Source organism: Balaenoptera musculus, chromosome 11 (genome assembly GCF_009873245.2).
Source record: "Balaenoptera musculus isolate JJ_BM4_2016_0621 chromosome 11, mBalMus1.pri.v3, whole genome shotgun sequence".
NCBI lineage: Eukaryota > Metazoa > Chordata > Mammalia > Artiodactyla > Balaenopteridae > Balaenoptera > Balaenoptera musculus.
The window spans coordinates 39145594-39172660 of NC_045795.1; the positions used below are offsets into that span (position 1 = coordinate 39145594).

Below are 27067 nucleotides of genomic sequence, written 5' to 3' on the forward strand. Positions count from 1 at the left end.
GAGCATGAAGCAACAGCAAATCTACACAGGACCTGAGGACATACTGGCTCCCCAGCCTGGTATGTCCCCAGGCGGGTCAAGAGGGTGGATCTGGCTGAAGTGGCAGATGAGCAGGGGCTGCTTTTCTCCCTCACTGCTTCTGTGGCTTTGGGACAGTACCTCCTAGATTGAAAGGATGATCTTCTCAGACAGAGAGAACTCTGGTCTTAGGTACCCCTGCCACACCCTCTACATCTAAGCCTTGGGTCAGTTCCACAATCTCAAGGAGCTCCCAGTTCCTTGAGCTTATCTTAACTGCATGGGTCCCATGCTTTATCAGCTATCCCAAAGCAGCAGGGACTTCCAACAAATGAAAAGTTATACAGTACCAGGCTAACAAGCTACATCTGCACTTCTCTGAGATGAACCATTACGGAAGGCAAGCGTTAACCGGGAGGCAGTAGAAGAAGCGCTCCGACTTCCAGCTGGTGTCAGTCTAATACACTGAAGCTTTGAAACATCCCAGATCTTTCTCAACTATAAGTGAGGAGCCCAAGTAGGCCCTGCACTTCGAGCAGCAAAACAGAGACAGGATTTGTGAGACCCTCACACGGACACTCACATTTCTATACCTTGATAGATAGCTGCCAGGGCAAGAGGCATCTGATGTTTTGTCAGTAGCTTAAGGCCACCAGTTGAAGATAATGGCTTCCGGACTTCCTTGGTGGCGCAGTGGTTAAGAATCCGCCTGCCAATGCAGGGGACACGGGTTCGAGCCCTGGTCCGGGAAGATCCCGCATGCCACGGAGCAACTAAGCCCATGCGCCACAACTACGGAGCCTGTGCTCTAGAGCCCGTGAGCCACAACTACTGAAGCCCGTGAGCCACAACTACTGAAGCCCACGTGCCTAGAGCCCGTGCTCCGCAACAAGAGAAACCACTGCAATGAGAAGCCCACGCACCGCAACGAAGAGTAGCCCCAGCTCGCCACAACTAGAGAAACCCCGCGCGTAGCAACGAAGACCCAACACAGCCAAAAATAATAAATAAAAATAAATTTATTTAAAAAAAAGATAATGGCTTCAGCTGCACTTGGATTTGTAGCTCAGTTGTTCTTTTGGTTTTTTTTTTTTTTTTACTCACCAGAACAAAATTTTCCCATTCTGTTAAGTGAAAGATGCTAGTTACATATCCACTCTAATTTTGTGAGTGACCGGATCATTAAGATGGGCTATATCTCGTATTTTTAAATTTTATTTATTTATTTATTTTTGGCCACGCTGCACGGCATACAGGATGTGGGATCTTAGTTCCCCGACCAGGGATTGAACCTGTGCCCCCTACAGTGGAAGTGCGCAGTCCTACCACTGGACCGCCAGGAAATTCCCTATATCTTGTATTCTTGTTTAGCTGGTCAGAGACTCTCCTTAAAATATAAGCATCAACATCTAAATGACACAAGGATTAGACGTCTGTGCTTCCAGATGCAGTGAAGGGATTACTCTGCCAGGTATTTTTTTTCCTTAAACTCAACTTTTTTGGGGTGAAAATCACACATCCTACTTTCTGTTAAACTGATTATAATTTAAGTTCCTGGAGAGCATGCATTTCAGCTTAATCAGCACCAAACAAAGAATGTGCCCACAGATACTAAATGAATAATACTACTAGGTCACATAACTAACTGAACTCTTTAGCTCAAATTTGAATCCTAAATCAACCCTACTTATTGTGAATTAGATCTAATTGAGACCAGATTTGAAACCCTTCATCTAGGGACTTCCCTGGCGGTCCAGTGGCTAAGACTCTGTGCTTCTAATGCAGGGGGTGCAGGTTCAATCCCTGGTCGGGGAACTAAGATCCCACCTGCCTCGTAGTGCGGCCGAAAAAAAGAAAGAAACCCTTCCTCTGCTACAGAACTATAAGCTCCCTAAGAGGAGTTCCCGGCAGAGGAGTAAATGCTGAGTGAAAGAATGAAGGAGGGTGGGGGACTTCCATGGTGGAGCAGTGGTTAAGACTCCACGCTCCCAATGCAGGTGGCCTGGGTTCGACCCCTGGTCAGGGAACTAGGTCCCTCATGTATGCTGCAACTAAGAGTTCACATGCCACAATTAAGGAACCCACAAGCCGCAACTAAGGAGCCCGCGTGCTGCAACTAAGACTCGGCACAACCAAATAAATATCAAAAAAAAGAATGAAGGAGGGAAGGAGCTGAGTCCCACCACCCCAGCTCTTCCTACAGCCCTAGCTAGGACGCCCACTTTTTCCTCACTTGGATTACCATCTTGCCTCATCTCCGACATCCACGTAGTTTTCTCCCAGACCCAGGTCAAGAACAAGCTTTCCCTGGCCAACACCGCACCAGACCATCAGACTCCAGTCCACTCCCTCTATACTCAGCAGTGAAGCTACACCAGGCGGCTCGTCTGTAGTGTTCCACGAGGGCACGGATGCATCTCTCTGTCATCGGATCCTCTGTGTCCAGTGCCCAGAACATGGCAGGCACTCACTGGGTTTTGCTTTAGCAAAGTAAGGGAGGCCTCTTACCACCAATGCCACTACACTGTGTAGGGCTCAGCAGTTTCCAACATGCTCTCAGATATACGTACAGTTATATTATCTCCCTTGCTCTATGCACTACTTCATCGACTCTCACACAGGAGGAGCTGAGAAGACAACTCATTTCTAGTCTAAAGCTGTCATTTTGCAGATGAAGAAACAGAGGCCAGAGCGGCCAGAGGAGTCCGAAAGGATCACAGAGCTACCTGGTGGCAGAGCCGGGTCTCACACCTGAGCCGCCAGTGTTCTTCCCACCATACTCCTTTGTCTCTTGCCCAGTAATAGTGTTCTTTCAGTTCCCAGGAGGGCAGAAATTGACTAACAAGTCTAACAGACTTGTATATCCAGCTGCTTATTTAACATCTTCACGTCCAAAAACATCTCAAACTTGACATATTCAAAAGTGAATTCCTTATCTCCCCTTCCTATAATGTATCCTTCTTCCAGGCTCCCCCATTTCAGTAAATGGGAACTCCATCCTTAAATTGCTCAGGCCAAAAATAAGGGAGCCATCCTCAACTTCTCTATTTCTTTTATATGCCACTTCCAATCCATCTGCAAATCCCGTTGGCTCCTCTTTCAAAACATATCCAGAATTCAACCACTTCTCACTCTTGCACTGCTTTACTTTGGGTACAAACTACCAACTTGTCTTGCCTGGACTATTGCAGTAGTTTCCTAATCAGTTTCCTTCCTTCCACTCTTGCCACCTACATAGCAGCCACAATGATCCTTTATGTCAGATCATGTCACTTGGGTGCCTAGGACCCTCCAATGGCTCCCATCTCACCCACAATTCACAAAAAATCCAGGGGCCTATAAGGCCTAATATGATCTACCACCAATCCACTCCCACCTCCACATCTCTTGCTATGTTTCTCCTCTCCACCCTACTGCAGCCATACTGACTGGTGTCCTCATGTTTCTTGAATATACGAGGCATACTCCTGCCTCAAAGCTTTTGCACTTGCTGTTCCCTCTGACTGGAATATATTTCCCTCAGATAAATGCTTGGCTCACCTCTTAACTTCCTTCGGGTCTTTGCCCAAATGTTACCTTTTCAATAATACCTTCCTTGACCACCCTACTTAAAATTTAATACCCTGGCTCCTGGTACTCTTTATCTTCTTTCTCTGTTTAATTTTCCCAATATATATTTTACTTGTTTATGGTATGTTTCTGCCTCATCCCAACAGGCGAGCTCCTTAAGTCCTGGAACTTTATTTTATTCACTGCTCTATCTCCAGGTATGAGAAAAGTACCTGGCCTCCAGCAGCTATTCACCAAACATTAGTGGAATGAATGAATGAGTGAATGAGTGAATCAATGAATGAACCTCCATACTTTTAGAATCTCCCAGTAATCTGGAGGGTTTAGGCCAGAAGGGGAAGACCCTAGTTGAGCTCTGATCTCTCCCTCACTTCCCCCACTGTCTCTCCCTCTTCTCAGGCCCAGCCCAGCCCTTTAACACAAGAAACCACACCTGGGCTGGGAAGCAGGGCAGGACCAAGGCCACAGGTGCTTGTTGCCAGGATGATACATTTCTGCAGTGTGCTGATTTTTGAATTTAGCATCATGATATCTCACAAACAGAAGAGGTCAAAAATAGGTTGGGACTAAATATACTATTTAACCAAGATAATAGTACTGACTCGGTAACAGCAGCTCGTTTGTTTTGAGATATTTTGCAAGGAACAGTGCTAAATTTGCACTTGTTCACCTAGCTGTCCTCTTCTTTTTTCTCCTATTTTTTATTATGGATTTCAAACATACATAAAGGTAGAAGGAATAGTATAATGAACTCCACGAACCCATTACCCAACTTCAACAATTACCAACATTTTGCCAATTTGATTTCTTCTCTTCTGATTGTCTCTGCAACCTCCGCTAAATATTTCATCTAGCTGTTTTCTTGAGAACTGGTCTATATATGACAGACCCTGGCCTTGTTACCACTGTATTCTAGCCACTATGTCAATCAATCTCTCTAGTCTAACCAGAAACACAGTAAAAAGAAGCACTTACACCCAGTCCCCCACCCAAGCAATGACTAAAAAAGAAAGTGTCTGAATTCCAGAACGTTTAAATCAAGGGACTTGCCCATTATCACGTTTGGAGGGATTTGGGGAGAAGGGTTGTTGTAGCTACAAAGTAGATGTAGACACTAGCTGTTTTCACTTGTTTGTACCTGATGCAGAATTTCTGAATGAGTTCATTCAATCCAGTAAGTATTCACGGACTACCTGCTAAATATGCGGGACAGGATTAAGATAACAGAACAGAAGATAAAGAAAACCCAGCTTTTGTTCTCAAGGAAATCACAGTGGGGGTGGAGGGTGGGTGTTGGGTGAGAAGAGTACCCAAATAACTAAGATCCAAGGCAGAATATGTTCTGTAGCCTAAGAGAGATTAAACAAATCTAAGGCGAAAGCTCCTTTTAAAAAAATCAACCCACAAAATTTGCAGACCCCAAGATTTATGCCTTCCTTAACTCTAAATCTGCCCTCTGCAGAGTTTATTGCTATACAGTCAATAAGTGTATTATTGGGAATTTGGGAATTCCCAATAATTCCCAAATTTGGGAATTTGGTGACCCACAGAATAGACTTTTGGAAGTGGATCTTTAATGTCACCTTTTGCTACTCACCATCCAGTCCTCTGGTGGGAGGGGACTGGAAAGTCCTCCCCAGGGCTTGGAAAACAATGGGGCTAACTCGGGTGTTGACACTCAAAGCATTCTACCCTGAGGGCATATACAGCAAGCAGCTTCATAAACAGGATAGAAGAGTGGGAGTGTGTCAAGAAGACATGGCTACATTTATTCAGAAGGATTTCCAAGATCTCTTCTTGCTACCTAAAGGACTGTGATCTTGGTGATCTATTATCAGAGGTTCCCAGAGAAAAGTGTAGTTCTCTGGACAAACCAGTGAAGTGTGGTTGGCCAAGCCGTGTGTGAAGGAGAGAGTGGCAGGGAGAGTGGAAGAAGGGGCAGAGCTGGGATGGGAGAAAGGTTTACACCATAATCAATGCTACCAAGATTGGTGAGGTGAGGATGCAGGTGAGGATGAGGTGAGGTGAGGGAGAAAAATAAGAGTAGGGCAGGAAAAAGGCACTGTGAGAAGGGATAGGGCACAGGAAGGGGGATAAGGTAAAAGATGATTCTGGTTTGAAAAGATCACTGATGAAAATGAGAAAGATGCCATGAGATCCGGGAATCTAAGAGGCAGGATCTCACAGATATTGAAAAGGGTATGAAGAGGAGGGATCTTAGCATGGGAGGGTGTATAGATTTTGAAGGATGGGTTCACATTGGGATGGAAGGGGCTCATTTCACTGAAGCTGGGTGAAGCACTCACTAGATGAAGGGCTAATTTAGATGAAGGTTTTGAGTAACAGGATGTGGCTGAGGATGGTAGAAGGGAAGCAGCTGGAACACTCATAAAAGATTTCCAATCTCTTATGTATATGAATTCCTGGGGGTAAAGGATTTAACAGGATGAGAGGATTTGGGATAGAGTGCCAGTGAGGTGGGAGACACCTTAGGGTAAGTGGGAGCTCCAAGGACTCATAGGGTGAGAGGATATTTGGACAAAGGATAAAGAGAGGTATTAAGGTGCAGGGGTCTCAGGACACGTGGGGTCAAAAGTCATGAACAATGGGTTAAGGAAGTCACCAAGCCATGGGGCAAAGGTTAAGAGAAACCTTGGAAGTGATGGGGAAAGTGTTGGTGTTGGGCTTAGAAATTATTAGAAAATAAGGAACAAGGGGCTGAGAGTGACCTGGAAAACTAGGTAGGTTTAGGGGCAAGAGAAGCAATGGATCCAATGAGTTTTGAAGACTGTGGGTTCAAATCCCAGCTCTACTACTCATCTGTGTGAGTTTCAGGTTCTTCATTTGTTTAAAACCAAACCAAAACAAACAAAATATGGGAAATAGTGGTAGATATATTGGGGTTGTGAGGGGAAACAGTTTACACATACAAAGCTTGGCGCACAGTAGGTGCTCAGCAGTAAGTGCCAATCATTATTAAGGAGATAGCAGGGTAAAAAACCAGAGAAGTGAGGAGGCCACAGCAGAGACAAGAGGACAGTGATTCCAAGAGCTCGGGGGTACCAAGATAATGCAAAGTGTGGCCCCTGTGTTCATTATCTGTTGACTCCCTAGCACCCAGGACAGAGTAAGACCCATAAGAGCTTCTCGGCTTATACTTAAGGGCTCCCATGGACTAGGCCTGGTACCAAATGCTTTGAATGCATTATCTCAAGCACTACTATTATCCTACCCTAGTAGAAGTGAAGACTGAGGCTAAATGGTGTGCCTAAGGTGCCATACTTTACAGGCCAGAGTCAAACTAGAACCCAGATCTCTTATCACATCAATACTCCAAGCTGAAGCACTCTTATCCTGCTTTGCAAACATGTTAACTGATGAGGCCTGATCAAGGGAAATGGGTACGGATTATTAAGAGTGTAGGGGGGGTCGCAGGAGTGAGGGAATAAGGTTCAAGAAGCAAGTGGACCCTGGGCTGAGATTACAACAGTAAACTTCTAGTTAGGAGTACAGAGTACAAAAATGATTGCAAACAAATATTATCTTGACTGAGAATTGCAGAACGTCACAGCTGGAAGGAAACTCTGAGATCATTTAACCCAACCTTATCATAATACAGATGAGAAACAGGTCCAGAGCGAGGAAAGACTTCTTCCAGGTTCCCAAAGCACAACGGTGGCAGAGCCAGGACTTGAATCTGGGACCACACACTCAATCCAGATTCTCTGATGATTCCAACTATATCTACTTCATATTCATCTCTGTATCTTTCTGGGCACCAGCTCGGTGCTAGGGCACTTGTAAGTCATGTGCTGATTAACACTGGGGGGCTGGAGTGCAGAGAGGGATGTCCGTGGAGGTGATTTTAGGATGAAGGGGGCACATGGAATGAGGATCATGAAGTTACAGGGCAAAGAAAGGATTATCAGATACTGAGGGTTATGTAGAACATAACTCGGTGGGAAACTATTTTAGTAGGTAAGGCTTAGGAGTTACCAGGAAAGGTTTGGGGGGAGTCACCAAGATTGTGGGGTAACACAGGGTAGAAGTGGAGGGGGTTACCAGACCAGTGGGGTCACTGACGTTTTGGGGGATGTAGGGATCTCGGGTCCTGAGTCACTGGTTTAGAGCTGAGGTTGGTGGGTCCTGGGCAGTGCTGGGGAAATTCCTGGGTTGGCAGAGTCAACGAATAAGAGGTGAGGATTACCTGGTGAGGTCTTAGGGTCAGTGGGTGGGGTGTGGGGGTCACAGAGGTGGAGGCGGGCGCAGTCACGGGGTGGGGTTTGGAAGTCATGGGGGAGGAGTCGCAGGACGGAACGGAGGGGCAGGGATGGGGGCCGGAACCTGGGGTGGGGGAGGGTCAGGCCGCCGTCCAGCCTCCCGGCCACCGGGCTAGGGCCGAAGGAGAGAGGGCACGCCGGGCTCGGGACCTTCTCGGGGCCCTGCGCCCGCCCGGCCTCCCACCTGGGCACGGTGGACCCACTCTTCCCGCAGCCACCAACCTGACAGCCCCCGAGGGCGACTCCGCCGACAGACCGCCATGCAACGGGCCCCGCCACCAGCGCCGGCCCCGCAACCCGCCTGCGCCATAGCCCGCCCGCCCGCGCGCAGCTTGCCTCGCGCCATATCCAGGTTCCAGGGCCGCCGCACTTTCCTGTCTTCTCGGCGCGCCTCTACCGAGCCCCGGAACCCGTACAGAAAATACAGGGCACGCTCCACCCCGCACCCCCAGTCGCCGCGGCCGCCGTCCTACTTATCCCTGTTCCCGGGCCGCTGGAGCCCGGGCAGCCAGGCTCTGAACAGTGCCGGTGAGAGCCCCGCCCCGCCCCCCGACCGGGGTGACGCGCCGCCCGCGAGGCCGAGCGCCCGGGGAGGGCGTGATGACGTCACTACGCCCCGGTCGGGGACTGGGCGCGGCTCGCGAGCCGGGTCGTCTCTATAGCAATGAGGAGTCGCCACCTGTCCTGCCGAGGGATTCGGTCCACCTGAGGCGGGAGGCGGGAGGAGCCCGAGGCCCCGAGTCTCGTCGGCCGCCTGCGGGTGAGAAGGTGCGCTTCTGGAGGCGGGGAGGACCGGAGGGGCAGATTGTGAGGGAGGCTGTTCTCGCGGCTGCCACTCTCCGCACCGGGGCCACTGACCCTCTCCTCGCGGCTCAGAGCCCCCAGGCGTCCTCCTGCGCCTTACGATCCCGAGGCGCTTTACTGTGCGCAGTCCGCTGGCATTGCCTACGATCTATGAGCCACCCACTGAAGGAAGCAATTGCAGGTATTACTAGCTCCTTATTGAAAAAGACGACGTCGAGGAGCCGTGAGGGACTGGCCTCTTTAGGGAGGGCGCCCTGAGGGTGCTCTTCGGTTCTCTCATTCCTCCGCCAGCCCTACCCGCAGCCTCAAAACCAGCTGCTCCCCCTTGTAGGCTCCTTTCGGGGTGAACAAAGCCAAGCCCTTTTACTGTTTCCCCCTCTCACTAGGGAGGGGCTGTGCTTGGGGAATTTTCAGACACCTAGGGGAAAAGTAAAAGAGAGTGAGCTTTTGGTAAAAAATTAAAAATAGAGAAGTTAGATGAGGAAATGGTAAACGTTGCCTCTTAGGAGAGGAATTGGGGTGACTGGAGAAGTGAGGTGAGAAACTTTTCTCCCTCTCTGTCCTTTTAGACTTTAAGTCCTTTCTTTTGTCTCCTCTCTCCCCTCCCCGCCCCCCAAAATTAACTAACAAAAATTTTAAAGGAAGTATGCCAATAAACTAGAAACATTTACAAAGTACTGTGTTTGGGGCCCATGGTAGCTAGAGATGCCATTGGTGGTTTCTTTCCTCCCCTGTCTAAAGAGCTTAACCACAAAGCCTCCACTTCAATTTTAGACATTCTCTGTTCCGCGTCTTACTGCTTTTGGCACAATTCCAGAGGTGGGACTGGGGCTCCAGTTCTCATCAGGTTCTCAGTTTAGGGGGGCAGTAAGTGACAGTTGATGGCCCATTCTTTTTCTCTTTTTTTTTTTTGGCCGCGCTGCAGGGCATGGGGGATCCTAGTTCCCCGACCAGAGATCGAACCTGCGCCCCCTGCAGTGGAAGCGCAGAGTCTTAGGCACTCGACCGCCAGGGAAGTTCCGATGGCCCATTCTTATGGTTATGTATATTATAATTAATCCTTTCTACATCTCCTGGTATAGAAATAAACAGCCTGACCTTTAAGGTGCCCTCTTTCCGTTCCTTTTTGATGGAAGTTTGACAAGTTATTTTACCTAGATACAAAGAGAGAACATAGTAGTTTGTCCTGTAGCATAAACTTCTGGTTAGACATAGAGCAGGGACTAGAACTCGGGTTGTCCTAGTTTGTCCCCCCGCACCACCTTTTTCCATAATAAAAAATACATCTGTTCTTTCTCACATTCCTTGCAGATCCTAATTTGATTGGCTAATCACCTCTCCCATTACACAACAAAAACTCTGGGAAACTAGTGTCTGAATTTGAAGTATTAAGATTCTGATGATGGGTAATTTCAGGTACTCAGGAGAACTGGGGAGGAAGATACTTTGGAGTGGAGGATTGAAGATCATTTCTAGTAACTTCTGTTCTGCCTTTGAACCCCATCCCCACAATATACCGTATACGCTGGTGGTCTTCAGACATTTTAAAAACTGGACTCCATATAAGAATTTTAAAGAACTATGTACCCCCTTGTTCATTTCTAAGTTGATACCTAAATTTTCCATCATAAATTTAAATACTTGTAGAGGATATAATTTCTGACTTACTGCAAATGTTGACGTTTTAAACTAAAACCATTACATCATTCTTAAATTGTATCTAGTGGACTCCAAATACCCTAAATATTTGATGTCTGCCAACATCCATTTAAAAATATATGCACAAGAAATTTTATATGGTTCCCTTTCTTATTGAATTCCTAATTCCATTCACTGCCCCTATAGAACTTTATCCTAATTAGTATATTTGTATGCTTTAAAGTCTTTTACTGATCACTGTCACCTTCTTTGCAACAAAATTGAGTATATATTTAAGCTTATTGCTTGTGACCATAGGCTTTGTTGAAAAATTTCTTATGAATCAAATTGTCATTACGGTTATTACTAGTACAGATTTATTAAGCAACATCACTATATTACACATCTTTATAACTTGTGAAACCTAAAAAGTACAGTTTTATTGAAAATGCATCTCAGTGAGAAATATGGTGTTTCTCCTCAATTAGTTCAGGTATTCACAGACTAATATTACCTAATGGTGGAAGGAGATAAGGTGCCACACCAATTCTCTACCTGTTTTTTATTTTTATAGACATAAGCGTTGAGAGACGTTGTTCACATAGTAATTGGGAAAGGAAGAAATTTGTTAAAATGATATCCCTCAAGTCTTTGAACTGCTTCTAAATTACATGCCAACAAATCACAAAGTGTCCTATTACCAAATACTGTTATCAAGTACTATCAAATAGAGTCCTCCTTTACTTTATTAAAAGCAAAGAATTGGAAACCACTGATCTTGCAAAAGGATTTGTTAGTCATTTGATTGTCAGTTTCAGTCTTATGAAAATAATTATTAATTATCTGTCACCTTTTCACTCAGAGGCACCTAGTTAGTCAGATACTGATTTTCGTACTTCTTTGCCAACACAATTTTTTTGATAAAGTTCTTTCATCATTACATGTTTTCAGTATCTTTCTGTTAAAATATTGACATGCATTCTCTTCCATATGGAAAACACCTGCCATTTGTAGAATTAGCAAAGCCAGTCTTCATTTCACATCAGACTTACTTTCTGTCAGGAAAAAGTCTGACTTTATTCTTCAATTTAAATAAGTACATTAAGGGACTTCCCTGATGGTGCAGTGGTTAAGAATCTGCCTGCCAGTGCAGGAGATACAGGTTCAAGTCCTGGTCCGGGAAGATCCCACATGCCACAGAGCAACTAAGCCCGCACGCCACAACTACTAAGCCTGCGTGCCTAGAGCCTGTGCTCGGCAACAAGAGAAACCACTGCAATGAGAAGCCCGTGCACCGCAATGAAGAGTAGCCCCCACTCGCCGCAGCTAGAGAAAGCCCACGTGCAGCAACGAAGACCCAACGCAGCCAAAAATAAATAAATTAAATAAATTTATTTAAAAATAATAATAAATAAATATGTTAATATTCACTTTCAAGAATATTATAAAAATCACTGGGAAATAAATTATTAACTGTAGCTTATAAAATAGATTACTAAAGTCAGTCATGATTAAAATTATATAGATCTAATATTAATATTATAAAAATTGTAAAAACAAGATGGTACTATTTCTCATTATATAATTTGGAATAATGCCATATAATGTATAGCTGAATACCTTAGTTAATTTATTAAGTGAAAAGTAGGGTAGAAGGCATGTTAGTCCCTTGGCAAATACCGGTTTCTGCTTGTGTTGAACTCTTATGTTTGGCTTTTGGGAACAACTAAATAACAATCGTGTAACAAAAAAAGAAAGAACTCCAGTAATTTTCTTAGACTTCATGATAAAACTTTTTCTTATGTATTTAATAAAAAAGAAAGTTTTTTTGTTAGGAAATAATGGTTTGAGCAGCTAACGATTTCATTTTTTGCTAGCAGGAGGTAGAAAATAGGAAACATAAGATGAAACAAGAAGATTGATTGTAATGGGAGTATTTTGTTATGAAGGGAAAAAACAACCCCTTCCTTCTACTCCCCAGGGTTTTACACCCTAGGCCATGCATCAAGATTCAATGTAGGTGAGGGATATGCCTTTCTTTTGTAATGTAGGACAAGGATTATGGTGAAAGAGGAGGTAGAATGGAGAGTGCATGAATATGCTGGCTAGCTCTCAAAACAGATGAGTTTTAGGGAAGAATTCTTATGGAAGTTGAGGATCTGGAAATGTATTCCCTTAAAACTCTCCTCAGGGCTTCCCTGGTGGTGCAGTGGTTAAGAATCCGCCTGCCAATGCAGGGGACATGGGTTCAAGCCCTGGTCTGGGAAGATCCCACATGCTGCGGAGCAACTAAACCCCTGCGCCACAACTACTGAGCCTGCGCTCTAGAGCCCGTGAGCCACAACAACTGAGCCCATGTGCCACAACTACTGAAGCCTGCGCGCCTAGAGCCCGTGCTCCACAAGAGAAGCCACCGCAATGAGAAGCCCGCGCACCGCACGAAGAGTAGCCCCCGCTCACCGCAACTAGAGAAAGACTGCACAGCAATGAAGACCCAATGCAGCCAAAAATAAATAAATAAAATAAATGAATTTTAAAAAAAACTTTAAAAACTCTCCTCAGATTGATTTCCTTGGCCAGGTACCCCCCCTGGAAAGTCTTCACATACCTTTAGGAAGAATTCCTTGGAAAGTCTTCATGTACCTCACTTTAAAGACTGCTTGATATAGACAGACCCATACTCCACTGGCCCTCACTCTACATTATTCTGGGACATAATTGCAAGTGTCCTAGAAAGAAGGAGGAAGATTTGGTGTTTTTGGAATAGAAGAGGGTTAGGAGAGAAGTCAGAGAAGATGGCCCCAAGTTGGTATAGTCACTCACCATGGTCCTGGATGTGGTCCTCAGCTTTGCAGTTCTAGAAATGTGATTTTTGTCAGTCCACACAAAGGTGTTCATATTTTGTCACACTGAATCAAACTCACAGGAAGTTAATGTATGAAATAGAATGCCAGTGAATTAATTTATACTCATAAACACCAAGTTGACTGGATTCCCTCTCCTGCTGGGAAATCTATGTAGAAAGGTCAGTTGTAATCAGTGTTACATGAGGTGTGCAGATCTTGAGCATGGCTACTGTTATCAAGCTGTGATGGCCTGATGCGCGATGCCTGGCACGTAACAGGAGCTCAGCAATTGTGGAGTAGAATGCACCTGTCTCCTTTATAGATGCTGATGGGGAAGTTAAGGATTCTGGTAGGCCAACCCAACATATTTTTTGATCAGGTAGATTTTTCCTTGTTCCACTTAAATGGCTATATCATGTAGCTATTAAATCCAATAAAATTTCACATCAGGGAATTACGTAATTACAACAATTAAGTTTTATCTATCATCTCTGAGCCTAGAAATGGATACTGTTCATTTATAAGGGGTTAGAGGTTGCTTTCCCGAGACCTGTATAGTAATGGTGGTAGTGGCTGAATGATCTCTACTTCAGAATTCTGTTTGGCGGCCAAGAATGTATTGCATAAAAAGAACAACGTTGGTGAATCTCAGTGCTGGTACTTTGCTAGAGATGGGACATCTTTACTAGGGAAGTATCTTAACCACCTGTGGCCTGTCTGGATTTTGGGGACTGTACTATGATAAGCAACAATACCCCAAATTTCCCCCACTTGGGATAATTCTTGATACTGCTTTTTAAAATAGACAAGCCTTTTCAAATTCTAAAATCATTAGGAATAAGATGGATAAATGAAAAATTGGGGCAAGTCCTACCTGGAAGCAAGAAGACACTTTGTCTCCTCAAAGCTTTTTTCCAGCTCTAGGGTAAGCCATTGAGAGAGGAAACGATGCCAGGCTGAGAAGTTTCATTTAGTATTTTAATAATAATAATAAAAAATGACAATACAAAATCCAAACATTTCTTTTTACAAGTTCAGATACATTTTTTCCCCCAAGTGCAAAATACTCTATGAACTGCATCATTTATTGTTGTGTAGGAGATGCTTACTATATCGGCAGCAGTGGAAGGTAGATATAAATACAATATTTTGAGATTTCTTTTGCATTAAAAAAAAAAAAGCCTCCCACATGGTAATGGTTATTCTCTGAAACTTAAGTTCAACTTCACACAGAAGAATAAAGTTTTTGGTTTGTCCAAACTGTGACGATCTGTGTTGTCTAGATAAGCTGATAACAGAACTGGGGGTTCTATTCCCTTTGTAGAGGGTTCCTAATCCAAGTACTGGCCCAAGGACAGAGTGTGCTACCTTTGAGACAAGTCAAATTTAAAGGTATCCTTGTGTTGTTGGCTTCCACTTTTCTCTTACAGTGCTTAAGAGAGAAGCCAGGCAAGTTAACATTTTCTGCTTGTGGTCAGTTACACTTTGTCTCCCTTCCTCTAGTTTGAGCCTGTTATATTGAGGTTAAGCAGCAAATACAGAAGTCTGAATGCTCTATAATATTTTCTGACATTTTGAGATATGGCCCCCTAATCTCCAGAGTCATCTCAAACATGCATATGGAGAAAACTTCTTGGATATGAAAACTTTCATTAGGGCTAAAGACCAGGACTGTACTATTGAACTTTCAGCAATAAATCTGAGCCTCCACCACCTCAAATTAATCCAATCCTGGCAGAGTCAGAGCAGTCACTGCTCAATGTCAGCCTCTGCGAATTTGTAGGCCTGGGGCAGGGCAGTTCAAGTCCAGGCTGTGGTCAGTTTTCTCCTGACTTTGTTCTCTAAGGTTTAGGGAATGGGCCTGGCCCAATAATACAGAAAGACAGAGGCAGAGAAGTAAAAAGAGATTGCCACGTTGCTGAAGACATAAGTGCCTTTCTGATATGCATCACTTGGCGCTTGCAGCCCTTGCAGGAATGGCTTCCCATTCCCAGACTCAGATCAGGGCAGGTTTTGTACTAAGAAAAATGAGGCCTCGCAGTACTGCGGCCCTACGAATACCTCATCCTGCAGAGAGGCCTCTTAGCTAGTTCATGAAGGGTTCCCATTTATACCATCTTCCCACTTCCCTACAGTGGTAAAAACCTCTTTTTCTGTCTGACCTGTAAAGGCCTAAAGAGTCCCTGAATGTTGACTCCTCAATCCACTAACCCTTAGTTTGATGCCCCTGGGCCAGCTTCCTCTGTAGGTTTAGGAGCAGCTTTGCCTGGATTCTTAACTCCCAACTTGGACGACCTAAATTAAACTTGGTGGACATTAGCAGGTCTTCACCTGCTCTCCAAGATCTGTCTTAACATTAGTTAAGAAGCTTGGTGGTCTCTACTTTCCATACTGTGGAAATAATTTGCAAGCCCTGGAAACCATGGAATAAATGGTTAGAGGAATTGTGTTTATGTGTGTGTATGAGGGTGACAGGGAAGGAATGGAGAGCAAGAAGTCAGACCCTGAAGGCATGAATCGGGAAGCACTCTGACTGTTTGGCTTTCTGAGAGAGATGCAAAATGGTAGGGAGAGAGGAATCAGAAAGTTATCCTAGCTTCTGGTGGAGAATGAGGATGGTCAAAGTTGATTAAAGCAGTTTTCATGGCATCTCCTGGGAAGTGTGGATACTTCTATTAAATGACCACTTCCCATTTTGTATCTCTATAGCAGAGCCTTCTTTGACCCAGAGAGACAAAGGCAGCCAGACACTCTACCCCCAGGGCCATGGTGTTGGCTAATGGATGTCAGGGGATCTAGTTGTGACATTGGTTACCTACTGCCTAAGGCTGTTTCAGTTGGTGAATGCTACTGATTGGGGGGGGTGGTGTCTGGCTCCTTTATTTAGTGTTGAGCCTCCTTGGGGAGCAACAGCCTGAGACAGTCATTAGAAGTGAGCCCTAGGAGTCAACTGTTAGCCTTTGATTGAATAGGGCTACAGCTTTGGGGGAACTAGAAGGAGCAAATGGAAAATAATTTTATAGGCAGCAGTGGATTGAAGGTGGAGTATGTGCAGGATCTGGACTTGGGCATGGACTTGATTCTTCTTCCTTTTGAAAAGCAGCAGTTGAGGAAGCTAGGCTTGAAGTCAGCTCCGAGAGGAAATGGCAAACAGGGGTAGGCAGAATCGCCAACGTCAGGCAAACAACTCCATGCCTGGATAACTGTCCTATTCTTGGCTCCCACAGCCTTGTCTCTGGCCTCAGGGCCCTGAGTCAGCCTATCCCCAGGGGGTTTGTCCTGGTCTTCTTCCATGTGCACATCAGGGGAAAACTGGATGAAAGCAGGGAAACGATGGAGGTTTTCCCTACTTGGGGTGGAGAATCACTAGCCAATTCCATCGGCCTCTACAGTCTTGAGGTCCATGCTGAATTCATGGAGGCATAGGGATGGTGGGATTGGTTTAGCAAACACAGGTCCCTCTCCTTCCTGCTCCATCAAGTCCCCAGAATTACATATCCTACATATCAGGTGCCTCTGCTGGGGGAGTAGAGACAGATCAGATGCTCCAGCACTCAAGGCTCATGAGATTCAAAACCTTTTTTCTTCCACTCCAAACATACACTCTTCTCTCTTAGGCAGCTATAAATAGGGTTGTTCTAATAGAGGAAAAAGAAACAAAAACAAAAAACAAAACCAGAAAACAAAAACCCCTCCCTCTAGTCAACATAGAAAGATTCAAAATGATTGCACTTCTTAGATGTGGACAGGGTGGCAGAAGGCTCGCCAAGTGCACACATTCCTCTTGCTGCCCACGGCCTGGGGCCAGAGGTAGGTGGCTCTGGGCTGGCTGCAGAGCGGGGTCCTCTTTGGTGGGGCCCACAAGCCATCTGGGACTACAAGGGAAAGACAACTCTGGGGGCAAGGCCCAAGCTGGCTTTTGGTCAGCAGCCATGTTTCTTTAAGGACAATCCTTAGCAAGGGGAGTAGGGCTCCCCCAGGGAGCACTCGGGTGGGAGTGAGGGAATGGCTGGGCCAGGGAAGACAAGTAAGAGAAGGGATTAGTGTTTGAGGCTGGCTTCCAATTGTTCTGTAGTCTGGTCCTTTAGAGGACACATTTTCTTTTTTTTTCCGTTTTCTTTTTTTGCCGATGCTTTAAAACCTGGTTTCTGTCCTGCAGAGATAAAGTCTTTCTCTTGGGGAGCAGCAGTGGCCTATTCAACATGGTAATTCCTGCTGCTCTTCCTCATTCAGCTGGTATCCACTAGCCAGGGGTGTGGGCCTTTTGTAAGCCCTCATGAACTGGACCCCAGGCAGATGTGAGCGAAGAAGGGGAGGAGCTGTGTAGACAGGAAAGTTGGCTGTGTGGGCATTCCAGGGCTCAAACCACGTGTCCCAGAGGACGAGTGCTGGCATTAAGCCTGTAAGTCAAAGGCTTCTTTGGCAGAACCCTGGGCTGTTAGAATATTCCTGGGGGGCACAGCCAGGGGACATTTTGGCTCCTGTCTAGCAAGGCACAACCTATAATGGCAGAAGCCCCTCTTCCCCCTCCCCATTCCCCACTAGACCCACTTCCTTCGTGGGCCTCTAGCACCCTTCCAAGCTGATAGGGTCAGGGATGTGAGCTGGTAAAATGGGCAGTGTGGCTGGGGAGGGGAGCGGGATACTATTCCTTCACCCCTCGGGAGAATAGAGCCAGCACTGAATGGCTTTTCCAGGGAGCGTATAGGAAATGAGTAAAGAAAAAGAGCGAGGCAGAAAGAGACAAGGAAAGGAAGCTAGAGGAACGGAAAGGGAGAGTGCTTGGTCTATATGGAGATTTTTTTTTTCTCCAAAAAGAGAGATCGGAGAGAGTCCCTCATCCGAGGGTGGGGGCTGCCGGCTCTGAGGGCTAAAGAGTCTGGGGGCTTCAAAACCTGGGTCTTGGGCCTAGCGGCACTATTTGTAGGGCCTCAGGAAGCTGGAAACTTTGGAGCGGAGCAGCTTGATGAAGGATTTGGGCAGCATCTCCTTGTGCTTCTCTGTGTACTTGAAGTAGTTCTGGGGGTGGGCCAGCACCTCGAAGAAGGCCTTAATGAGCTTCTTGTCCTGCAGAGGATGGCAGGTAACAATGTCAGCATCGGTGTCAGTGGTGGGAGAGAGGACCACCAGCCTCCACTCAGCAGCAGCCCCTCTTGATGTCTAATAGGCATATCCAGAAGTGAACTCTGGATTCCCATCCCACCATCTGTTGCTCCTTTGGAATTCTACAGCTCAGTCAGTGGCAGCTCCATCCTTCCATTGCTCAGTCCCAGTCCTTGGAGCCATCCTTGACCCCTCTCTCTTGCTCACAACCACAGCAAATCCTGTTGATTCTACCTTTAAAATACATCCAGGGTCAGACCACTTCTCACTGTCTCCAGAGCTACCACCCTGTCCAAGCCACCATCATCTCTCACTTGGCAGTGGCCTCCTAACTTGTCTCCATGCTTCTACCTACGCTGTCCTTCTACAGACTGTTCTCCCCCACAGCAGCCAGAATGACTTTTTTGGTTTTAATTAGATCACGTCCTTCTTCTTTTCTAAACACTTCTCTGGTTTCTTTTTTTTTTTAATGTATCTTTATTGGAGTATAATTGCTTTACAATGTTGTGTTAGTTTCTGCTGTACAACAAAATGAATCAGCTATATGTACACATATATCCCCATATCGCCTCCCTCTTGAGTCTGGTTTCTTTTATCACTCAGTAAAGCTGAATCCCTTTCATGGCCCATAGGCTGAATGTGATCTGTGCCCTGCTGTCTCTCCTCTATCGCCCTCTTGACTCTTCCTTACTCTGCTGAGCTACACGGGCCTCAAGGTTCTTGAACATGCCACATGGCTCCCATGTTCCTGGGCTTGGATGCTCCTCTCCTGATCTTCTAATGGGTAGCCTTTTACCTCGTTCAGGTCTCTTCTCCTCAGGCCTTCCCTGATCACCCTGTCTGAAACAGCAACATGATGTGTGGAGAGCCTACTGGGTGCCAAGCACTGTGCATTAGGACTCAGCTCTTCTGGCTTCTAGGCTAGTGTTCTTTCCATTGCATCAGCAGATTTTTAAAACAAGGGCTGGAGCTTCCAGCCTCTCATCTCCACTTTAATCAAAATGGTGCCTCTACTTTATGCATTGGAGTTCCATAGCACATTTGATATAAGGATTCAGATGCTCTAAAAATTTTTGAAAAGCATTGCTGAAATTATATTCTTTGCAGTCTGCAAGTTCTAGATTTTTGTCATTGTGTCTCATTTTGATAATAATACAAAAATTATTTTATTTATCATAAAGATAACATTTTTTTTGCATTGATAATTTATGAAGGATAATACTGTGACTAGGACTATAGTTTCTTTAGTAAGATTTTCTCAAACTGGGATCCACAGACCTAGGTATCCAGACCGTCCTTCAACGTTGGAAACATTCCTTTTCCTTTAAAAGAGGTCTATACCGAATTAACTCTGAGAAACGCTGTACTAGATCTGCTGTTTTTCTGTGGGAACTGAGGAGGGAGTAAGGGAAGGCAGGGACTTATGCAAAAGCATCTTTCTAAGCCACATTTTCCATATATTTCTTGGTGGAAGAGGTCAAGGACATTTCATCTCCTCATCCTTCCTTTCTCTTCACCCAGAGTGTAAGATAGTGTGAGTGACACTGCAGTCAGATGGGCTTGGGCTCAAATCCCAGCTTTACCACTGGGCAAGTTCTCTAACTCTCTGTGCCTCAGTTTTCTCATCGGTAAAGTGGGAATGATGAAAGTACCTACTTCACAGAGCTATGGTGTAAATCAAATGAGAATATTCAAGTAAGCACTTAGCATATTGCCTACACATTGTTACATGCTCATTAAACATTGGCCATCATTATCGCTCATATTCACTCACCTTTAAAATCTCCTGGTGGTTTTCAGATGCATAGAGCCGGCCATCTCGCACAATGTCTTCTACCAGCTGCTCATAATCCTCTGCAAAGTCAGCGAAGGAGAGGGGCTCAGGGGTGGGAACTCTTCCTGCTTCCTTGCTCCCTCCAAGACCCATGAGCCTCCCCTTTCTCACCCACTTCCCTGGCTCTCCTGCCCTTGCTCACCATCATAGGTAACATAGGGAATCTGGAAGCCACGGGCGCTGTTGGCCTCACTTGTCTTGAAGTTGATCCAGAGCTTCCTGGAGCGGGCTGTGAAGGCGATGGGGCGCTCGTAGGTCTGGCAGGTCTCATAGGTGGTAATGGAGGATGGGGAGGCTGGGAAGGCAAGCAGCAGGTCAGGAGAGAGCAGGGCAAGCTCTCCAAGTCCTCCTAGAGTGAGGAATCATGCTGACAGAGGCCCTCCCTCATGTATGTAGCTCCCCTACCCTCCAGCATACACATATTCTCTCTCAATGCCCTGGGCTTGTTCCACAATTCCTCTTCGACATCCAGGCGGTCACACAGTGTAAGAAATTTGACATTTAAGTGAATGGAACAGTAAAAATACTAGAATAGGAAAGTGACACATGTAAGACTATTGGAATTCTACTCCCAAAGCTGGCTTTCTTAACTCCGCTCTCCACCGAACACGGAGCATTCATTGCTGTTTTCCTTTGCTCCGAGGCCTCCCTCATCATTGCCCCAAATCTTCCAGCACCAATTTTTTTTCTCTCTCTCTCCCTCCCAACCAGATTTGGACTGCCCTTCCCTGGCCCAACTCTGCAGCCACCCACAGTTCTTTCTCATGACGAGGACGTCCCCACACTCGTCCTCAGATGGCAGGAAGATCTCGGGTACCACGATAAGAATCTTGCGCTTGGGTGGGGGGTTGATGTTCCAGACGCACTCCACGCCGGCTGGGTAGTTGCCTGGGTAGTTGGGAGACTCGATATAGCCAGTGAACTCACCCAGCTCCCCACCACACTGGCGATCTGTAGCCAAGCCCCGGTGGACAGAACGAGAAAGAGAAGGGAAGTCAGTGGGGAAATAGGTTGGGGAAATTGAAGAGTTCTGAAGTGGAAATCGGATACATAGGCAGCCTCCTTCTTAGTCATCATCTCTTCTCCAAGTTCTGGGTCTCCCTTCCTTCCTGCCCTTTTAGCACCTTCTAATCTCACTTTACCTGTCCCTGCCTCCCCACTACCTGCCTCCCTCCCCTCCAGGGAGAGGGTGCTACAGGGCCCAGCCCGGCAACCAGTCTTGAGGTTGAGTGGGTTGGGGAGAGATGGAGGGTGGGACTTTCCTGCCCATCCACTCCCCAGCCCTGCCCCCTGTTGGTTTACTCCCTGCCCACCTCCGGCTTCCTCCCATGCCCACTGCTCCCAGGCCTCTCCACCCCGTTTTCCACAGCCTGGCCTGACACATACTCTTGCACTGGGCCACACTGGTGGAGCCATCAAAGTCAGTGCTTGTGTTTCCTGGACAGCGGGTGCAGAAGTTCTGACGGAAGTCAGGCTGATAGGAGCCCATGGCACAGCGGATACAGCGATGGATGCTGGTGTTGTAGTAGTGCCCAGGGGAGCACTGGACTGCAGGCAAGGGGGAAGGGTAGGAGTTAAGATGGCAGGCAAGCGGGAGTTCTGGGGCAGGACACATTCATCGCAGAGAATGAATGAAGACACCAGAGTTCCTTCTAGAGTCCCAACCTTCCCTAGTCAGGCCAGAATTTAAGCTCAGGGGAAAACGAACTTGACAGAGTGGTTGGCTACAGCGCCAATCCTGTTCTTTCAGGCACTGAGCACAGTGGCAAACCTGTACAGAAACTCATTTGTAGTATAGAGGGGAAGGTGACACCAGCTTTCCAAAGCAGAGGGGTAAGTTGAACTGTTACTTATTCCCCAGTTCCCACGCTTGGGACTGGTGGAGGGTCACGACGGGTCCTATGAGTAGGATGGGGGGGTTGGTCATGCAGCTGGGCCTTTCCCGGTTTGGGGAAGATGGTAGGGCAACATACCTGGGTCTACTCTGGGGACTTGGAGAGTTTTTTGGAAGTAGCTGGGGTTGGGGTCCTGTACCGGGGGGAGCAGCCCACTCACCTTTAGTGTCACAGTCTTGGAAGGAGGCGGCTCCCTCGTGCTTGGTGGTGAGGCTCCCACCGCACGGGAAGCACAGGGTCCGTCCCGCTTCAGGTTGGTAGGTGCCACGTGGACATGGCTGGCAGGGCTTGAAGCCATCTACAGAGTGTTGGCCAGGTGAGCACTGACCTGCAGTAAACCGAGGGCCCAACTCTGATGGGGATGTTTCTGGTCATCCCCACGGGGTCACCCAGTCTCAGGGGACAGAGGCACACACAAACAGGATGTTGACTAGGAGAGTGGCCTGGAGCCTGGGCCTGCCTTGGGAAATCCCATGCCCATGGGCGTCCCAGTGCCCACCCTACCCCACTCTGTATTGTTTGTTCCCCTGGCACCTGCACATGTGGTGACGTTGGTGGCTCCGAGAGGCCCGTGGGCATCACTCCCAGGGCAAAGGTCGCAGGAGAGCTGCCCTTCTCTCTCCTGGAAGGTGCCCGCCGGGCATGGCACACACTGCTCCGTCTGGCCGTGGTAATACGTTCCCTGCGGGCAGCTGACTGAGGGAGAGTCGGCCGCGCTAGCCACCCACCCCCCACCTATTTCCCACCACCCAGGTCTGGGACTCCCCTTCCCTCTCCCCCAGATTCAAGGAGAATCTCTTTGTCTGGAAACAGAATCCTGCTTGGGAGGATCAGGGGCCAAAGCCATGTGCAGGAGGGTTGGTGGCCCCACATGACATCCCTCTAGATTTCAGCCTGGGACCAAGGAGTGGGGGATGATGGGCAGGAGGGTCTTGGCTGCCTCACAATTTGAGAGATGCAACCGAGGCCTTAAAGTGTCCTGCTCTGAACCAGACCCAAGCTGAGCCTTCCCTACTCCCCCACTCCCCTGTTCCCCAGCAAGCTCCCTTACCACACTTGGCCCCAGAGCGGTGCTGCCCGGGCCTACAGGCCTCCACTGGTTCCGCTCGCTCCCCAGCTACTGGGCCTGGTTTGTGGGCCAGCTCATAATCAAGGCCTGCCAGGCGCAGTAGGAAGCGGTCCTGGTTGATGGACTTTCTAAGCATCTTCAGGGACCCTTTCAGCCGCCGTTCCATCCGCTGTCGGAGGCAGGGCAGCCCACAGCCAGCTGGTGGGGGATGGTGTTATGAGTCAGAGAAGGAAGAGAAAGAGAGAGTGGCTGTGAGCAGGAGGGCAAGGAAGCAAAGCTAGGAGCTAGGAGGGTCGTGGTGAGAGGGACTGGCTCCTGGGCTTGGCCTTAGGCAGGGTCTGCCCTTAATACAGCCTCTGCCCCTTCCTTCGCTGCTGTTTGCCCATCTCTGCCCTACCCTTTCCACCCTCCTCCCAACGGTGTCCCAAGTCCCACCTGTGGTTTCTTCGGCTCTGACTTCTGCCTCCAGTTCCAGGGTGAGCCGAGTGACTTCCTTGCCTGGAGGGGTCCGGGCCCGCCGGCCCTTGCCCTTCCGAGAGGAGTCACACTTGAGGTGGATGAAGGTGACCTGGCAGTCAGAGCAGGGGGCACCACCTGGGGGAGAGGCCTTGTCAACCTCAGCGGCACCCCCTGGAGACAGGGAATGTTCTTACTCCCAGCTCTCACTTTTCCACCCCAACTCAGACAGATCTCACCAGATCTCTGACTATAACGATCTCAATTCTCTTTTAGTCTAAGATACTAATTAGTTGGTGGGGGGGGGTATCCTAGGACTTCCTTGGACTCTATGCCTACAACCGCTTCTTCCCCTGTTCTGTCCAGAATTCAGGGTGCCAATGGGTTTTTGGAGATCCCACTAAGCAGAAGAGCTGAGGGGTGGGAAGGGTTTGGTGGCCAGATAGCCCATTGGAGTGGGGTCCCCAGTCCAGACCTGGCCCCAGGATTCTGCTGGCCTCCTCCGTTTTGCCTTTGTTTCTCAGGTGCAAACGGCATTTGGCATCTTTGATCTTGAAGGAAGCCCGCTGTTTAACCGTCAGCACTGCAGCCTCTAGAGGGATGGCAGAGCTCAGCACAGCCTGGGGGTCCCTTGAGGGTGGGGGCTGCTATAGAGGATGTTGGGAAACTGGGGCCAGGGGCTTGGCTGGAGGAGAGGGATTACGAAAGCCAAGGGCATCAGCTGTTAAGGGTAGAGGGAGCAAGGCAGCAGGGCTGGAGAATTACAGAGGAAAGAAGGGGATCCAGGAAAAAGTAAGGCCAGGAGGATTAACAAGGAAGAGAAATAGGGGTTAATAAGCCAGAGAGTAGCATGGAACAAGGCCTCTGGGCTAGTGCTCACCATGGCAGTGGTTGGAGTTTGTGCTGTTCCCAGTGTGGCCAGCTCGGGCTGGAGCAGCCCTGGGGCTGGGGACGCCACAGCTCACGGTGAAGCCATTCTCAGACTCTGAGAGAAGGGGGCTGTCACAGCTCTGACCTGCCCCCTGACCCCCACTGGCTGGAGGAATCCAAGGGGACGAGAGGAGCTGCCTAAACAGCCAGACTTCCTCCCTGCCAGCCCTCCAGCAACCTCCTCTCTGTACCTGGCAAAAACCGGGCCCGGGAGGGGCAGGTCAGGGCACAGGTGTCCTTCTTCCCAGACCGACTGCAGCTGATCATGGCTTTCGAGGCACCAGGACTACTATGACACTTTACTGGCTCTAGGAAGTGGAGAGAAGCCTGAGGAGGAGAGGGTCTTCCTCTCCCACCCTCTCTGTCAGTCCGTCAGTCAAGTAATTAGGAGGAAGAGAATTAGCTACATGTAGAACTGCAACTGTACACGGAGATGAATGAAGGGATTATTTACCAGGAACTTCACATCTCAAATGGCTACATTCTCCATCTCCTACTACCTCATACCTTCCTCAGTATGGAACTCCACATTTCCCAGGACCCCAACTACCCCCAACCCTGAAACTGCAGTGCCAGCTTCAGCCAGCAGAGGGCGCTGCCCACCTGTGCAATCCTTCCCGTTCCAGTGCAGCCGGCCCTGGCCTGCTGGGCAGGTACACTGGTAGCTGCCAGGAGTGTTGACGCAGCCAGAGCGGCAACCTCCCCGGTTGATACTGCACTCATCCACATCTGGGCGAGGGAGGAGGGAGACACAGACAAACGATAAGGGGGTGGGGGGGTGGGGGGTGGGGAGGAGTAGGAGCCAGAGAGTGGGCAGTGAGTGAGGACCTTTGGTTAGAGTTCCAGGCACTCTAAGATGATTCCTGGCCCGAGAAGAGCTCAAACCTAGGACCTCCTTCCCTTATTTCTGTTCCCAGTCAAAAGAAGGATTGAGAAGGGGCCAAGCTAACAAGCTTTTTAAAGCCTTCCACTCCTACCTACCAGTGGGGCTGTAATTTGGAAGCTAAGGATGGGAGTCAAGAGGCAGTGATGGGGATGGGAGACAGAAGTTTCGGAAACAGGATGCTGTTCCCTGATACTCTAATCTCTCAATTGTCTTAATCTCTCCCACTTCATCATGATGAATGCAGACATGGCACATGCACCTGGGGATTGCCCACAGCCACCAGCCAACTCAGGGACTCGTTCAGTTGAAGGGTGAGGAGGTTAGAGGGGCTGGGTGGCTGAGGGTCCAGATTTGCTGACTTACCCCCACAGTGGGTGACACCATACAGCAGGTAGCCGTGATGGCAGAGGCACTGGAAGCTCCCCGGCGTGTTGACACATATGTGGTCACAGGTTCGATCAAAGGAACACTCGTCTATATCTGGAAGAGCAAGGTTTCAAGCCGCTGAATCTGTCTTGGGGCACATGACCCTGTGACTCCCTGCTCAGGTGAAGGGCCCCAGGGAGGGGCCTTGGCTCTCTCCCTTAAACTGAAAAGAGTTCCTACCTCTGGCCCAGCCCTAAGATCAGCAATTCAGCCATGCCTACCCACCCCCTAAGCCCGCTCCATTTGGAGTCTTTGGAGTCAGGAACTCTTGAGGTCCGGTGCCTATGGATCAGGGCCACCATGTGTAGTTAGGCTGGTCAGGTCCTGCCAAGGATATGAACTGGGGTGAAATCCATCCCTCACTTCTTGCCAAGCCATGTGCCCCAGCGTAGAGCTGGTTTGCCCAGAGGAAGGAGCACATTTGCTAATTCAAAGCACAACACTGCCTATGGAGACTCTCCACAGTGTCCTTTGAGCTTCTCAGGCTCTGGCCCTCTGGCCTCTTTGAAGCTCTCCTACCCCAAGAAACTCTCCAAAGGCTTTGCCCTTGGCCCGAGTCTGCTCACCCTGGCAGTTCCTCTCATTGATGAGAAGCTTATAGCCCTTCTTGCAGCTGCATTCAAAGCTGCCCACTGTGTTGCGGCAAATGTGGTCACAGCCCCCATTGTTCAAGCGGCACTCATCTATGTCTGGGGAGGCAGGGCAAAGGAGAGAGAATCAGAGTAATACTGAAGGCTGGGGACAAACAGGGAGACAAGATCCCTCCCTCCCTCACAGAGACAGGGAGAATCAAGGAGAGCCCTGGGCCTGCCTCTTCCGACTCCTCTTTCTCTCTCCCATCTCTGTTTCTCCCCCGTTCAGGGTATCTGTGGCCATTAGTAACAACCTTGTTTCCTGAGACTGAGTCTTCTTAGAAGGGGAAAGATGAGAACCTGTGTCAGGCCCTCAGGTAATTGCCTAGAAGTAGGTGGGCACCTGACCTACAGGGGGCTAGTCCATGCCCCTCACTCTGCCACTGACAGCCCCTGCCAAGAAAGCTGGTGGACAGGTTTTATCCCCTTACTGTCCCCCACCCCTGCCTGCCATAAGAGCGGGGGTGGGGGGGGCAGAGAGGTGGAGATTCAAAGGGGCAGCGCTTCAGAGAGGAGGAGCTAGAAGAGAGGCCAGGCAGGGAGGACCTCCAGGGGAGCCAGTGAGGCTGGGGAGCTGATGGGGGGAGGGGTGGGGGCCAGGCAGGGGGCTGGGCCGTGAGAGGTCTGGAGAGACTCAGGCCTGAGGCAGCTTTCAGCACTAGGAAGGGAAGGGAAGGAGG

At 48.3% G+C, this 27067-nt stretch overlaps 2 protein-coding genes across 7 annotated transcripts in view; both read right to left on the minus strand.

The window, feature by feature from the left end:
- ZNF76 (zinc finger protein 76) overlaps positions 1–8362 on the minus strand; it is a 32269-nt gene extending 23907 nt beyond the window's left edge. For 2 of the 4 annotated variants that reach the window (XM_036870246.1, XM_036870247.1), the window contains exon 1: positions 8091–8192. The gene's annotated coding sequence lies outside the window, so the exon portion shown is untranslated. The other 2 variants (XM_036870244.1, XM_036870245.1) reach the window with 2 other exon arrangements.
- An 8921-nt stretch (positions 8363–17283) lies between these two features.
- The window catches only part of SCUBE3 (signal peptide, CUB domain and EGF like domain containing 3), a 33522-nt gene continuing 23738 nt past the window's right edge, over positions 17284–27067 (minus strand). For 2 of the 3 annotated variants that reach the window (XM_036869093.1, XM_036869092.1), the window contains exons 8-22: positions 26322–26444; positions 25693–25809; positions 25047–25172; positions 24635–24751; positions 24394–24498; positions 23989–24105; positions 23493–23651; positions 23040–23255; positions 22523–22684; positions 22149–22316; positions 21480–21641; positions 20847–21044; positions 20236–20388; positions 20034–20113; positions 17284–18223 (exon numbers count right to left, since the gene is read on the minus strand). In XM_036869093.1, the coding sequence (XP_036724988.1) occupies positions 18074–18223; positions 20034–20113; positions 20236–20388; positions 20847–21044; positions 21480–21641; positions 22149–22316; positions 22523–22684; positions 23040–23255; positions 23493–23651; positions 23989–24105; positions 24394–24498; positions 24635–24751; positions 25047–25172; positions 25693–25809; positions 26322–26444 (2153 nt within the window). In that variant the 3' untranslated portion in view covers positions 17284–18073. The remainder of the gene's footprint in view (positions 18224–20033; positions 20114–20235; positions 20389–20846; positions 21045–21479; positions 21642–22148; positions 22317–22522; positions 22685–23039; positions 23256–23492; positions 23652–23988; positions 24106–24393; positions 24499–24634; positions 24752–25046; positions 25173–25692; positions 25810–26321; positions 26445–27067) is intronic. The other variant, XM_036869091.1, reaches the window with a different exon arrangement.